The 15,553-nt window shown below is 41.7% G+C and overlaps 1 protein-coding gene across 1 annotated transcript; it reads left to right on the top strand.

Annotated features, from left to right (window-relative positions):
- Positions 1–528: 528 nt before the first annotated feature.
- il20ra (interleukin 20 receptor, alpha) lies at positions 529–15,543 on the top strand. The gene is made up of 7 exons (XM_079584563.1): positions 529–816; positions 1,609–1,735; positions 7,084–7,289; positions 9,771–9,946; positions 10,656–10,800; positions 11,071–11,210; positions 13,598–15,543. The coding sequence occupies exons 1-7, from the start codon at positions 765–767 to the stop codon at positions 14,303–14,305; spliced, it is 1,554 nt and encodes a 517-aa protein (XP_079440689.1). The 5' UTR covers positions 529–764; the 3' UTR covers positions 14,306–15,543.
- The last annotated feature ends 10 nt before the right edge of the window (positions 15,544–15,553 follow it).

The following is a 15,553-nucleotide window of genomic DNA, read 5'->3' as shown; positions in this document are numbered from 1 at the left end:
ACTGCATACAATGATGAGAACTAAGGAGGATCACCCAGTCACATGACCTGAAACAGAGGGTCATTAACGCATTTTCAGCTCAGATTCAGTCTGAGGGAAGTGTTTTGTGTGGACAAAAATACATTCAGTACAGACAGATAATACAACCTAACCTGTTTAGTTTCACCCTGTGTAAAAACTAAAATGGATTAGAGAACGGGTTTGCACGCAAATTTCTATCTATCTATCTATCTATCTATCTATCTATCTATCTATCTATCTATCTATCTATCTATCTATCTATCTATCTATCTATCTATCTATCTATCTATCTATCTATCTATCTATCTGTCTATCTTTCTGTCTATCAATCAGATTGTGATGACGTCATTCATTCAAGTAATGAAGTCACACCAGTAAAACCAGTCTGCTGTCGTACACACACACACACACACACACACACACACACACACACACACACACACACACACACACACACACACACACACACACATGCTTTTAAAATGAAAGATTTCATGAATATTAATTAGGTCGCGTCGGCGTTACTAGGAAACCGCCCACGCTTCTGCAGCGGTTGGCTGGGGCGGGTCACGTGAGCGCAGCAACACCTGCAGTGAGGGACTCTGTACCGTTTATATACTGTCTATGCTCTGTACCTGAGAGCCGAGAGCTGCGGTCGCTCAGCTCCAGAGACATGTAGAGAACTTCAGCTTTCACCAGAGTCAACATCAGGACAGAATGATCAGGATTACGCGTGTGGAGTTATGGAGACCGCGTTAGTGATCGCGCTGTGTTTGCTTTCGAGAGGAGCGACAGGTAAATCTCACCGTCTCTCTCTCTGTCTGCGATCGGACTGATTTAACGTTATATTGTTTTAATATTTCTATTTTATGTCGCCTGGTCATTCTGTGATGGAGAGTCTAACCTATAAATCTTATATTGATATATTATTTATAATATCTTAGTTATGTTATTACTAAATTATATAAGTCATGAAGCGTACTGTCATGTCAAGTAAGTTATGTTTGGAGCTATTTCAAATTACGTGTGTCTATTGAAGCTTTTTTCGCCACTGAAAAAAAAAAAAAATTATTGCGATTTTGTTTCTCACAATTTTTTTTTTTCAGTTTATCACGCAGTTCCGAGACAATTGTCAGTATTGCATGATAGCCTGTAAAGTCGCAATTATCTTGTAAATGTTTTTATTTCGTGGCGGAAACAAGCTTCCATAAATTCATTCTCTATTTTATGATGGGGTCATATCTTCTCTTTACCACAAAGCCTCTTTTACAGCACGGGATCGTTCACATTAACGCATGTGTTGATCTTGATTATGGTCCTCTGGGTTTCTGTGGTGTATATCAAGAGTGTGATGATCTGTTGGGTTCAGGAACAACAGGAAGCGCAGATTCACCCGTCAAACACACATGTGCCTCTTCCTGTGGTTTCATGAAATCTGATTTATTTCAACAATGCCTCTTCACTGCATTTCCTGCTGTCGCTCACTGTGAAGTTTTGGAAACAATCCAACAAGTCAGTAATGTGAACATGCCCTGTGTGCATAATAATAAGAGAGAATATTTTGTCTTGTGTTTATCTGTTAAACAGCATCAGTTGAGGGACTGCCGGAGCCTCGAAACGTCCACTTCTCCTCCGTGAACCTGAGGAACATAGTCAAATGGACGCCAGGAGAAGGATCTCCCAACGACACCGTCTTCTCTGTGGAATATGCCATGTGAGTTGAATAAAACAGCCTGTTCAGATCAGCCACAGTCAGCATGAGAAGTGTTTGGACTCACAAGTTCTCTTTGAAATGCTAATCTGAATCCCTGCGTCTGAATACACATACTTCCATACAATATATAGGCAAAAAACAGTACGTGAGCCGAGTAGTATTTTGACCCTGACCCTGGTTTCACAGTCCTAGGTTAAAATGCAAAAAAAGTAAAAAATTAATAAAATAGCCCTAGTTATTGTCTTTGTTATTTTTGACCAATAAGGTTGTGACACCAAAAACTACTAACCTAACGCATAATAAAATAAGAACAAATAATTGCAAATTACGAGCAATAGCACAAATACAACAGAACAAACGTACAAATAAAATATTTTTGGCAGAGGCTATTTACACTAACTCCGCCCACCGAATGTCTGGTTGGGACAGACAAAAGCACAAAAACACCTGTAACTTGTCAGCCACAGTGGCGTAGGGAGTAAGGTGTGTTGAAGATACTTTTAATGCGAGTTCGAACTGGAGTTCAGGAATTTTAGGCTGCTGTCACTTTAAAGGGGTGGTATAATGCCCTTTTCACAAAATGTAAAATAAGTCTCTGTCCTCAGAGTGTGTATGTGAAGTCTTAGCTCAAAGTTCCCCACAGATATTTTTATAGCATGTTAAAGTTGTCACTTTTTGAGAGTTAGCAAAAACGCACCGTTTTGTTTGTGTCCCTTTAAATGCAAATGGGGCAGGGTTTCAAGAGCTTGTGTGTCTTAAGGTGGGCATACACTGTGCGATTTTCGTCCGATTTTGAGACGAATTCTGACTCGTGCGACTGTTTTTCGGGTCTCTGGATACATGATATCGTCTAGGCTCAACCCGACACAGGTGTTTATCGCGTTGATTTGCGCATATTTCACACTTATAGTGTGAGCAGTGAAGTCGCAGCTCGGCGTTCAGACCGTATAGTGTGAGAACATAAATCCTGAGCTTTGGCTTCACATCGCATGCAATCTACTCGTTCAGTGTGAGTAGGTAACTAGGCCTGTCACGATAACAAATTTTGCTGGACGATAAATTGTCCAAGAAATTATCGCGATAAACGATAATATTGTCGATCTGAGACCATTTTCATCTATGTGCAGGTGCATGTTTACTGTGTTACCGGCAGTGTTGTGCCAGTTCATACTTAAAAAGAACTAGCTCAAAGTTCAGTTCACACAGATGATAATGAACTAGTTCATGTTCATAGTTCTTTTTTTTTTTATGAACTAAGTTCACATATCTAAAAATGAACTAGTTCCCGTTCATTTGTTAAATTCTTTTAACAAAGATGTAGGCTATTATTAATAATAATGTTATTTCAGCACAATATCTCGTTATTTCGAAATAATATGTGTGCGTGCATCTGTAAATCCGGTGACGCGTGTATTGATTTTTATTAATAAACAAGTGTTTTCTCTAAAAGTGTCGACTCGGCTGCAAAGATGAAGTTGACGATCGCCATCTCCGTGTGAACGCGCTTATAGAGAGAAATGAACATAAATAAGCCTAATAATGGATTAAATAATCAGAGAGTAGCCTTTTTCTTTTTTCGTTTTGAATTATTTCGTTTAAAGACATTTCAAGCTTTGTGTATTTGGTGTATTTGTCATGTCTGTGTGAGGCATACACTGAGTTTCGTTAAGTTAGGATGTGCTCTAGTTCACGTGCAATAGCGCACGGGCGCCTCCGTTATATTTGTTTCGTCGGCCTATTCATTAAATACAGGCAATTGGTTGATGAAAAATTGATTAAAATTAAGATACAATTTATACAAAACGAAATTCACTTTATACAAAACGAAATTCACTTTAAAGAAAGGCTTTCTATAACAACTTCAACTTCAACGGTCAAAATCATGTCTGACCCGCTCCATGTCTCATATAGAGCTGGTAAGTCCCGCCCCCTCCGTAAAACCCCACTGGACCTCAAAGTTGAAAAACCGTCAATGCAAGTGAATGGGAGAAAATAATTATTTTCTGGTCCCGTTTAAATTGTTCCATGAATGTGAACATATGTTGTCTTTGAATTTTTTATATAATCTTTCGTGCGAAGAATGCTACAATTTAGCGGGTTGAAGTTTGATACGGGTAGACTTTGTGTGAGAACACTTTGTGGACTACAACTCTTCGCTGCTTTCGACGCGTTTGAAACGTCAACACCACTAGCTCACGGCTCTAGCTCACGGATCCCGCTAGACATGGCTGTCTTTGGTGCACTTCACCGCCTTCTTTCAGGGAGAGGACAAAATCGTTGAGGTTGGCGAAAACCACGGGTAAGTCAACTTTATGGGGTGACGTCACATAGGCGACATGTAGTCTTTCTCGTTATGTCTTTTCCACAACTGCTAGCCGACGAATCATACCATATACTGTCAAACTTGTAACATGAAAGATTATATAAAAAATTCACAGACAACATATGTTCACATTCATGGCACAATTCAAACGGGACCAGAAAATAATTATTTTCTCCCATTCACTTGCATTGACGGTTTTTCAACTTTGAGGTCCAGCGGGGTTTTACGGAAGGGGCGGGACTTACCAGCTCTATTGCGCATCCTATCTTACTCGGTCGTGCTGTTCACTTTTCATAAATCAACATAAATGGGAAAAATAAAATAACATTATAATATTTTAACAAATATGAAACGCGCTTTTTTTTTATGGCTACAACAGTATAGTAGGCCTACATAACCTACTCTCTATTTGTACAAATTTCTGCACATTAATTTAATTCTGAATTTTAAACACACAAGTTGAAAGGCATTTGTTCAAATCAAGTTCACGGATAATTGTGCGTGCATTTATTAGCCTAATCATTATGATAGGCTACTAAAATCCTAACAAATAGGCTATGCTATGTACAAAAAATCAGATGAGTTCTCTCGAAAAATCTCGTTCACGTTCATTGTATGAAAAGTGATTCGTTCAGTTCAGCGTTCGGCGAAAATATGAACGTCGTTCATTGAATGCGTTCATGCACAACACTGGGTTTTAGTCGATACTGTTTTACAACAAATGCGACATACCGGCTCGCTCAGGTTAAGTGGTTCACCACGGTCATTCGGTTTAAATCCGAAGTGCTCCCACACTGCAGCTGTCGCGTTTGGCTTTGAAACCGTCTCGTCTTTTCGCTCTTCTCGGCAGTCGCCTCAAGTACTCCCGCCTTCCCACACAAAGTCCATGTGACTGACAAGCGCCGCCTCCCCACACAAAAGACAATGCAACTGACAAGAGGGTTCACTTCTCCTACGCTAAGGAAACGAGAGTTGTCATTCGGTCGCGGATAACAAACAAGTATGCAAATTAAATTATCGCGGCTAGAAAAATTATCGAGGTCATTTTTTTTATCGTGCGATTAATCGATTTATCGACTATCGCGACAGGCCTATAGGTAACCTTGCTGAAATCGCACAGACATCGCACAGTGTATGCCCGCCTCCTTTTACTTCACGCAGACACACTAAAATGACAGAAACTGTTCTGCCTTTTATGTTTAACCGGAGTCAGACAATGATGGAAAGACTCAAGAAGAAGTGACAACACGTAGAATACAACAGGATGTCTCTGAATGGTTAGTTGATGAATTTATGTAGCTGATGTGGAGTTAACTATCTTCAATTAGCATATTCTGTCATGGTAATCTATAAATCGCTCGTATAGGAACTGTTGTGAGATGCACACAGAGTGACTTTCTATTGCATGTGAAAAGACAGATGCTACGGTTTGAGCTGACTCACAAATGTGCTCGACTACAACTCTCCCTCTTCTCAACATGGACTGCGTGTTCCCGGGGGCGGGGTTTATGTAAATTTTAGAGTTGGTGATGTCACTAACCCGTGAGGAATGTCGTGTAGTCCCTACCAGCCGTTTGTTGTAGTCCTTAAAAAAACTTTGAAAGAAAGCAAATATAAATCTCCCTTTGTTTTGAACTTGGAGCATTGTACCTTTGCAGATGTTGTTTATGATCAAACAGCAACATTACACACTAACTAAAGTTAGAAAAGTTAAATATTAAACAACCACCCCTTTAAGAGCTGCACGGATCCAATATACTGTTACACATACTTTTAGTTTCTCAACTGTTTATGCTCACTTTAAGATATAACACACTATGTTCACTAGGATGCTTGCCGAGAATTCTGACGTAATTTTGTGTGAATGTGTCCATTTAAGTGCAAGAAGATGTGAAAGAGCTCGATTCAGCATTCACACACTGTCTGAGAGGCGGCTTTCTGGGTGCACGCGCGTTTCGGATGATCAGATATCTCACACAAAAACGCTTGAATATTTATGTTGGCAAGGCTTATAAACATGTGCAAATGATAAACTTTTATGATGCAGAACAGGGCCGGGCAAGTGACAGTTGTGTCAACTGTGAACAAATGTTTACAAATGCCATTGGGCAGTCCTTATTGTCAAGCCCTGTCATGCTTTTTTTGTCCAATTATGTACCGACCCCCAGCCCCACAAACCATTATTTACATGCTTTTATCCTTTTTACAGAAATGAGGAATACAGCAAGTGAATTATCTTAAAGAGGCAATAAGACAAGAAGTGCTAGTAATACAGAGTTTCAGCTATTGTGCAGGGGTGTGTTTCCCGTACAGTGACGTAACTCGCTGCTTAACTACCAAAGTACGATGCATCGCTGAAGAAATCAACTAGCGAGTCACGACTGTTTCCCGAAACCAAATTGTCGCAAATTGGTCGTTCAACCGTGTTGGTTAATGATGTCACGCACGTGGTGGAGTAATAACTACTGTTAATGAATCTGTTTGAGATCGAATTAACGCTAGATGTTTTGCTATAAATTACGGACATGGCATCTGAGGACTATTTCTCATTTTGCTTTATCTCCAGATTCAATCATAGTCTTGTTCACACATGCGCACTCTTCAAAAACGACGCTTTAAATATCTTGACAAACTAAAAGACGTAAAGGAGATTTGTATGTATTCAAAATAAAAGATATAGATTGTACTGAATGTCAGCTTGCTTATTTTGCTCAAGATCAGGATTTATCGACTCCACATGTCATGAAAACAAGAAACTCTGCTTCTAACCACAGGCCGAGATCTGTCGCTCACACACACAACTCTGCGATGCTGTTTGTGAATGTTCGTTGGAACGATGGTTTCGGGAAACACAGGCTCGTTGAACTGCGGATAACGACTGAACCATAGTGATTCTTTTGGGAAACACACCCCAGAATAGTTCAAGCTTGAAAAGGGAGGGATGAAGGAATAGTGAGAGCACAGACAGACAGTTGTTCTGCTTTCCTGAGCCTGTAATGAGACATGAACAACTGTTTTCCTGCAGATACGGCGACGAGGCGGCGAGCGGCAGTGGGCAGCTGCGATGGAGGCGTGTGGAGCAGTGCAGCTCCATCACACAGAGCGAGTGTGACGTGTCTCAGGAGACCTTTGAACTGCTGGATGAGTACTACGCCAGAGTCAGAGCCGTCAGCGCACAAACACACTCCCTCTGGAGCGAGAGCACACACAGATTCAATCCCATGACCGACAGTGAGTGCCTGATGAACCACTTCTGTTTTGCTTTGTTTATCACTGTTTATTAAAGGGGACATATCATGAAAATCTGACACTTTCCTTGTTTGAGTGCTATAATCGGGTCCCCGGTGCTTCTACCAACCCAGAAAACGTGAATAGTAACAACCCATTAACTTTGTTTTGGTAAGCCTTTCTCTGCAAGCATGTCACAAAATAAGCCATTCAGATTTTACTCCCCTTCTGGCGTAGGAAGGGGATCTTATTATAATATTAATCTGCACGTTTCCACCCACGGCGAACCATTTGGTTAACAACAGTGTAACCAGTTCTAACACAATGGCAAAAGTTTGGGGAAAACATGAAAACTGTTCTGTCGTAGCTGCACAGACGAGCACTGAACACTATTTGAATGAATGAGGCATTTATATAGCGCTTTCATATGTACTACTGTACACCCAAAGCACTTTACAATGATGTCAGGGTCTCTCCTCAACCACCAAAACATATTTGACCAAAACATGTCACAGCTGTCTTATAAAGACCTCAGGGAACTGTCAACTTGTGTAAAAGTTAAACATGACGCAAGTCGATGAGATTAATCAATGTTAACTCCACAACAACTACATAAATGAATCCACTAACCATTCAGAAACGTCCAGGTGCGTCTAAAAGTTGAACTCTTGCTGAGTCTCTCTGTAAGGCTGCACTCACTACTGGTTATTCTGAGATTCTGGATGAGTGAGATTGGCCTGTTTTGTTATTGCCGGAGTATCTGAAGATCGTGTAAAGGATCGGCCTCTTCTGAACGGGGGCGGAGCAGCAACTCATTAAAGGGACACACACAAAAACTGTGCGATTTTGTTCACACTCAAAAAGGGTTCACATTCTGCGGGCACCATAGATTTATATTACATCTTGTGAAAAGGGGCATAATATGTCACCTTTAAAGCCTATACAAATAGAGTATAGCTTGACACTGATTTGCATGTACACAGAGACATGTCATAAATTATAGGAAAGTTGCGGACCACTAAAATAACTCTTGACGGCTCACATGCGCTCCACTGACTTCACTCCTATTGGTTGTTGCTCCCGATAGTTGCTTTAACATATCTCAACTTTGTTGCGTCGCTAGACAAGTCTACGTCCTGTCTTGAATTGAATGGGATCATGTTTTGTGGCTGGCAGTTTGAACACAGCTTAATGCAGTTATTGTTAGTGAACCTAAAATCATGTGACCTTTAGAAGGTGTAAGACGGTTTCACAGTCTTTTCCTCACTAATGCCACCACAGTGTTACTGTAATAACAATAACTGTAGTGACTACTGACAATGGTATATATAATTACTGTCCATATATCTGTGGACGTCCTCAGATTCGTTTTTATGCCAGAAGTCCATGCGTGATTGTTGTTGATGACAGTAATAGCGTTGCCTAAAGAAAAATGGCACATGAAACATAAACAATTGCACCTTTCCAAATTGTCTAACTATTGACCATTCTGGCCTCTTGTTAAGCCCCGCCCCTGCAAGCGCACGCTAATCTGCATACACTTTTGAGAGCCACGCCCACATGCATAGAACCAAGCCCCGCCTTTTTTCTGTATGTCACAAAATGGAAGAAAAGAACTGATGATACTTCTGATTCATAGCGACTTTAAATCCGTATTTCATTTCAAAATATTGATTCATTGATTTGGTAAGTAAGCTTGTAATAAGCATGATAACGTAAAGACAGTGCAAAATAAACACCGTTTGATCAGGTACATCGATTCAGTTTACCTGGACACTCCCTGCTTTCATTTTTCTTGTGTAATGAAAGTATAAAATAATTTGAACTCAAAATCAATATTTCCATGTAAACGAGTGAGATAATGGACAGCCGGGCCAGCCGGTTATTATTGCACAATAAACTTTGAGTTCAGATCAGCCTGTCAAGAGTTTATTGCGTGATAATGACCAGCTGACATGTGAAATATGTGAAGTTGCTAAGCTACTGCAGTTTCACATGTTTCACGCCAGTCAACAGAGAGAAATCTGAGCTCTCGTGCGGTTTCCCAACAAAGATGTGTTCAACAAAGACTTAAACCTATAAATGGGGTCATTTGTTATGTTTAGGCACAGAAAGACAAATGCTTTAAACCACATAATGAAGTATTCCTCAATTAATTTAGAGTGAGCTATAGGTGTATTTCTTTCTCCAGTCCAACCCTGCAACACCCTTTACACTGGAAGGATAGTCGTGCTGGAATGTAGTGACTCAGGATTTATCACAAGTTCAGGTGCAGGAATGTTTCACACTGAGGTGTAGAGATGTCTTTGTGTTTATATTCTGCGGGCTCTTTCTCACGTTAACTTCTCGGTTATGCCTTGCATGTGTATTTCTTCTCTTGATTAAAGTAATCACAGGGGAAAGCAAACTCAAGGCTGCTGTCACTGAACTCTGACCCTCATAAAGGCAAATGATTAGTAGCTCTCTTCAATCTCTGTCCCGCAGCGGTTATCGGAGCGCCGCTTGTGGAAGTGAATCTGCTGCTCAACTACATGAACGTCACCATAAAGGGGCCCTTCAGATGGAGAACCAAGAGGACAAAGAAAGACAAGTCACTGTGGAAGATCTTCTCACACATGATCTATAACGTCTCTGTGTTCAACAGCAGGAGCTATCACACGGTTAGTGCTCCTTGTGTTTGAGAAAAGCTGTTTTATCTGCATCGGTGGTTCCATGAAGGACCTTTAACATGCATGGAACCTTCCTATTTCACAGAAGGTTCTTTATAATGGAAAACGGTGTTTAAAATGTTTTTCACACAAAAAAAAAAGATTCTTTAAAGTCCCCCTGTGTTCTATGATTTTAACCCTTAAAACTCATCTTTGATCACCAAAATGACATATTTTAAAGTTTGTTCCTTGAAAAAAAATGTCTTCATGCCTAAAAATAGCTTGAATATAACTCGACACCCTTGCCCTACAGTATTTAGTATACGCGGTTCTATGAATATGCAAATAAGCTCGCCTCCACTCACTCAGCTCAGAGATCCACTGGTTGACGATCACACGTTGATCTGATTGGTTACAAGGTAGTTTGTGACGTCAGAAACACCAGCAATTTCAAACTCTCTTTGGTTCACTGCAGTTTTAAGGAGAAAATACTCAGCAATGCTGTTGACTTATGAATTTACACATGGTTTGTCTTAAAGCATATTAAAAACACCACATAGACACATAAACAACATTAAAAGCTGGATTTTCACCACAGGGAGATTTTAAGATCTGTTCACAATAAGGCTCCTATATGGCATCACTGTGAAAAACCCATTTTGAACCTTTGTTTTTTAAGAGTGTGGGTTACTCAGCCGAATTAAATTGGTTGTTTTCCCAGAATCACATGCGTCTCAGGAACGGGAGCTTGAGACTGGGCCCTCTGGACTTTTCCACACGGTTCTGCGTGTTGGTTCATGCCGAATCAGAGTCTCTCCCCCTGGCCTACAAACCCAGCGAGTGGCTGTGCGTCGAGACTCCCAAAGGTACCTCCATCAGCCCGTGAAGGATTCTTGTGTTTTTACTTTCAGATTGTCAGGGGAACAGGTTTGAGCAGTATTTGATTGACATTAGTGATGGGACGAGTTGAGGAAACCTTTGCTGTCAGTTTACCCTTTATCAGTTGGTGCATAATATGCATGACTAACTGAGGTGTTTTCCCAGCGTGCTCTGAGGTGGACTTCCTCGTGTCTTCAGACGCTCTGAGTGTGTGTGTGTGTGTGTTAATGTGTAAGCTGATGTTTTCTCTGCTGTAGACCCGTTCAGAGATCAGCTGCTGGCTGCCATGCTGGGAGGAGTGCTGCCGTCTGCGCTCTGTCTGTGTGTGCTGGCGGTGCTCGCGGGGCTCGTCCACTGCTACATCACCGACCACAGGCAGACCCTGCCCAAGAGCGCTGTAAGATACCACACACACACACACACACACACATACACACAGTGAAGCAAACACACACTGTTTGAGAACGCAATCTCTCAGAGGCTTATTTGTCTTGGGCTCATCAGCAATGAATTAGGACACCACCAGTTACCAAGCATTGCATTTATCCAAAACAGAATGGCACACTGGCACCTTTCAATTAAAAAAGAAAGGGGGAAAAAACGTTATACATGTAGATAAAATATTATGTGTCTTTATTGTCACTTTTAATTTTATTGAATGCACCCTTGCTCAATAAAAGTATTAATGTTTTTTTTTTTTTTTTTTTATCTTCCTGACCCCAAACTACCGAACATTAGTGTGTGTTTGTTGGTTCCATTTTCTGTGTGCTCCAGTCCAGGTTTAGTTTCCATTTGAATTAAATCACAAAATAAAGTGTAACTAATATCTGATACGCACTCCCATTCAAATGTTTGGGCCCAGTAAAATTAACATATTGTGATATCTATAGAAATCTTGAAAAAAAACCGAAATGCTATCAGTCAAATAGAAATTATATTATTTTATAGGATTGTATACAGTGATAAAAGCTATGTTGATTGGCATTGCATTATAAAATATACATTACCCTTATGAAAATATCCGAGATGGGCTTGAAGAACATAGATAAACCATAATACTGTTGCAACAGTGTGTTAATTATCTTCATGTTTAATCAGTCAAATTTCGATCTGCCTTTTATTCAGCTACAGCAATTGCTGGATGTCTTTTTCCATATTAGGGATTTCCTGGAGCTTATTACTCATCCTATTTTTTGGCAAAAAAAGAAAAAAATAGTGCTCTCTAAATATATATGAAGTAAACATGCAATAATCCATAAGTTTTTATCAGAATGAGCACACTTTTGAACTAAAAGTATAGTGTACACTCTCTGTATAGTGGCCAACTCCTGCAGACTTGTGCCATAAATAGTCCACAATAGGGAGGGCAGGGGCTTTGGAGGAGGATGAGGAACTGGAGCGGGGTGAGACAAAACAAAGATCAACAAATAAGTCCATAGGAGAGTGGAGGGTGTGTGAAGCCAGGAGCAGGAGATGCCAGATGGTGGTCCAGAGACCAGCCATGACTAAGCCCCAGCGCCGAGTCGAGGGAGAGAGGAGCCATGGTGGAAACTTGGCAGCTGACACCCTGGGAACGAGAGCCGGGGGGGAGACGAAGCCAGACGGAGCCAAAGGTGCTGGCAGGACGACGTCTGACCGAGATAGAGCCAAGGCGGAGACGATGTGTCGACAGGCCAAGGTGGAGTGATGGGCACAGAGGCTGGAGGTGGAGCCAGGGGATCCTCTGGGCTAGGCGGAGCTGCTGGCCTGAGGAACTAAGGTAGATCTTCGCAGGCATGTGCAGGCGATGCAGAGGGGCAGAAGCGAACCAGCAGAGGCAGGGCTGAGGAACTGTCTGTTAGAGGAGGTGGAAGAGGGAGCCTGGGAAGGCTCACAGATGGCATACACTGGGCAGAACCAGTGGAAAACAGGAAAGTCATCTTCAAACACCTCTATTAAATCCTTTATATAAGTTCCAGAAGCCCTAGACATCGCATCCACAGCGGTAGGGTTGTGGGCGGGCTTTCCTCCCAGCCTTCAAACTCCATATGCACTCCCTTTGCGATGCAGCTGGCCAGACTCTCTGTGTGGATTATGCTCTGGCGCGATGCATCACAGCAGGCTGGTCTCCACAGTCTGCGGTGGGCTCTGGATGTGGAGTGGGGCTGGTGTGGTCCTCAGCCAGGCTGTTGGTGAGCGGGGAATAATTGTTCACCAGCACCCACTCCACCAATGCAACAAAGTCTTCCTTAGGACCGTCCGCTGGAAGACGTGCCTTAGACCACTCGCTCAGCCCGGTGTGGTAAAATACACAGAGCGAGTGGTCCGGGTAGTGCGCTTGGCACGCAAGATGGAGAAAGTCCCGAGTGTGGTCTTCCAGCGGACGATGGTTATGATTTGTAATAAATAGCGGGCAGGTCCATAAGTAAAAAAACACAGCAAAAATAACTACTGTAGGGTCCTGCCTTCTGTCACGGGTTGTACAATAAATTGACCACGAGGAAATACAAAACAATAATCGTTTAATAATAGTCCAACAGGAACACGTAGGAGAACTTCAGGCAAACACAACCAGCACACCAACGAGACAGGACATGAAACCGAGGAAAATTCAGGGGGGCTAGAGTTAACAGAACAACAGGTTATAGGAATACAACAATCAGACACACTGGGAAACTGGGTCAAATGACAGGCACAGGGAAACCAGAACCAAAACACTGTGGTTACTTTATTACTTTGAAGCTGCTTTGAAACAATATGTATTGTAAAAAGTTGACTTTTAAAGCTGTACTTTTGTCATTGCAGCATGTGGATGGAGTGAGAAATGAGAAGCTGCAAATCTTCCAACCTGAAATGCCTCCAACAATCATCATTAACGTGTTAAAAATGGGTGGGTTTGAAGACGAGTGGTCTCCGCTCTGTCCACCGGCTCTGCCTCAGGCCGTCTCTGCCGAAGACTCGTCCGTGGCTCTGAACGCTGTGCCGGAGCCACCCGTGTCTTATGCACGGCAGCACGAGCTGCCGCCGCCCGGATCTGGAGCTCTTCCTGCAGACGCAGAGGACGAAGACTCAGTGAGTGAGGACGCCGAGCTGGAGCCGTGGCCACAGGAGCCTCCTCACAGCGAGGCTGGAGATTACGGCATCGTGGTACCAGCCGGGTTCCACGCACCGGGTCAGTGTCCGGCCGAGCTCAGCCCGTACAGGACTCAAGACCTCGCGGTAGACCCCGCTAAGCCTGAGGACGCCTGTGAGGACGAGTGTGAGGACGAGCAGAACGATGAGGAAGTGGAAGCACGGATATTTTTGGACTGGAGCCCAGCGACTCGAGAGCTGACAATCCCTCTGATGGGCTTGTTGGGTCTCGAGGACAAGCCACAGATCCAGACTGAAGCCGTCTCACTCCTGCCTAACGTGGTCTTGAGACAGTCCTCAGAGGAAGCCGCTGAGCAGGAAGATGACTTCACCAAAATGGAGCGAAACTGGGGCCTTATAATCCACTCCAACCCAGAATAAACAGAGTAGTAACGCCACTGACGAGAGAGAGAGAGAGAATATGAAGTAGACTTCACACTGTACACTTGCTATTTGCCTTATCTACGGTGTCCACTTTTAAAGTCACCATGTTTTTATGGAATATTTAAGTATTTATCAAATGATTTATTAGTACACATCATTATTGTTTTTAATTCATATGTCTCATAATAATCTTGAATCAGAATAACTTCCTCCAGCAGCATCTATTCTCTTCTGAAGTGTTTCACTATGAAGTGATATATATGACACATTAGGGATGAAAAGACCAGTGCAACTTCCCTTTCAAGACGATATAATGAAGGATTTTCAGCAGTTTACTGCTTAAGCTCTCATTTACTGTGAACATAAGACTCCATGAGCAAAGCTCAGTCCTTTAGTTTCTGTATTACATTACATTTAATCATAGCCATCGGTTTCCCTAGAAGAACACAACCTGGAAGCCTCATGGCTACTTTGCTTCATGGACAAGTGTTTTTTGAGCTGTAGATGCCACGTATCAGAAAACATTGCAGCAGACGGGGGACAAATATCCACTATGCAGCTATAAAGAGAAGAGCAAGATTTGTTCAGTACTGTTGTGTTCGGTTTCTGGTGTAACATCGAAAATATCTCTTTAAAAAGAAGTGAACAAATAAACCATGGTTTGTGAACATTGGAAACATTAGACAGAATAACATATTGAACAAATCTCAGTTTTCTTCACATAAAATAAAATAGTGTCTACCCTCACAAAGGGGAACCAAAACAAAACTGTGCTGAGTGAGTGAGAATCAACAATGATACAGAAAAAAGTATTGTCTTTGAAGGAATTTAATTTTATGTATGCTATATAATATTGTATCAATTTTACCTGTACATGAATATCAAATGATTATTTTTTTATTAAAGTTAAGCTGCTGTGAATGATTATAAAACCAGAACGAACTCACTTTCAGCAGGCGGCCGGTTCCTTTAACTCTCCTGTCCTGTGCTACCATATTTTTTTTTTTTATCACTACAATTCTGTCATCTTTTGATCAGACACAACAATAAATATATGAACTTTGAGGAGTGTGTCAGATAAAGCTTTTCTTCCCATCATCACCAATGTAGTAGCTATAGTTTATTATGATATAGTTTATTCACACAATCTCTGACTGAATGTTCAGTTTCACAGTGATTTATTGATACTGTTTTATGGTTCTTAGCCAAGTTCATGTCTAAATGATTTGCTGCTGATTACTAAAT

This window comes from Phoxinus phoxinus (assembly GCF_949152265.1).
Source record: "Phoxinus phoxinus genome assembly, chromosome: 16".
NCBI lineage: Eukaryota > Metazoa > Chordata > Actinopteri > Cypriniformes > Leuciscidae > Phoxinus > Phoxinus phoxinus.
Note: the sequence above shows the minus strand (reverse complement) of the source record. Positions and strands in the feature narration are given on the sequence as shown.

Bases quoted from the DNA above. Each gene is read 5' to 3' on its own strand.
- il20ra (XM_079584563.1), top strand. From the start codon at position 765: ATGGAGACCGCGTTAGTGATCGCGCTGTGTTTGCTTTCGAGAGGAGCG. The intron at 9,947-10,655 runs GTTAGTGCTCCT...TTGTTTTCCCAG, and splicing joins ACAGCAGGAGCTATCACACG to AATCACATGCGTCTCAGGAA. The intron at 10,801-11,070 runs GTACCTCCATCA...TCTCTGCTGTAG, and splicing joins GTGCGTCGAGACTCCCAAAG to ACCCGTTCAGAGATCAGCTG.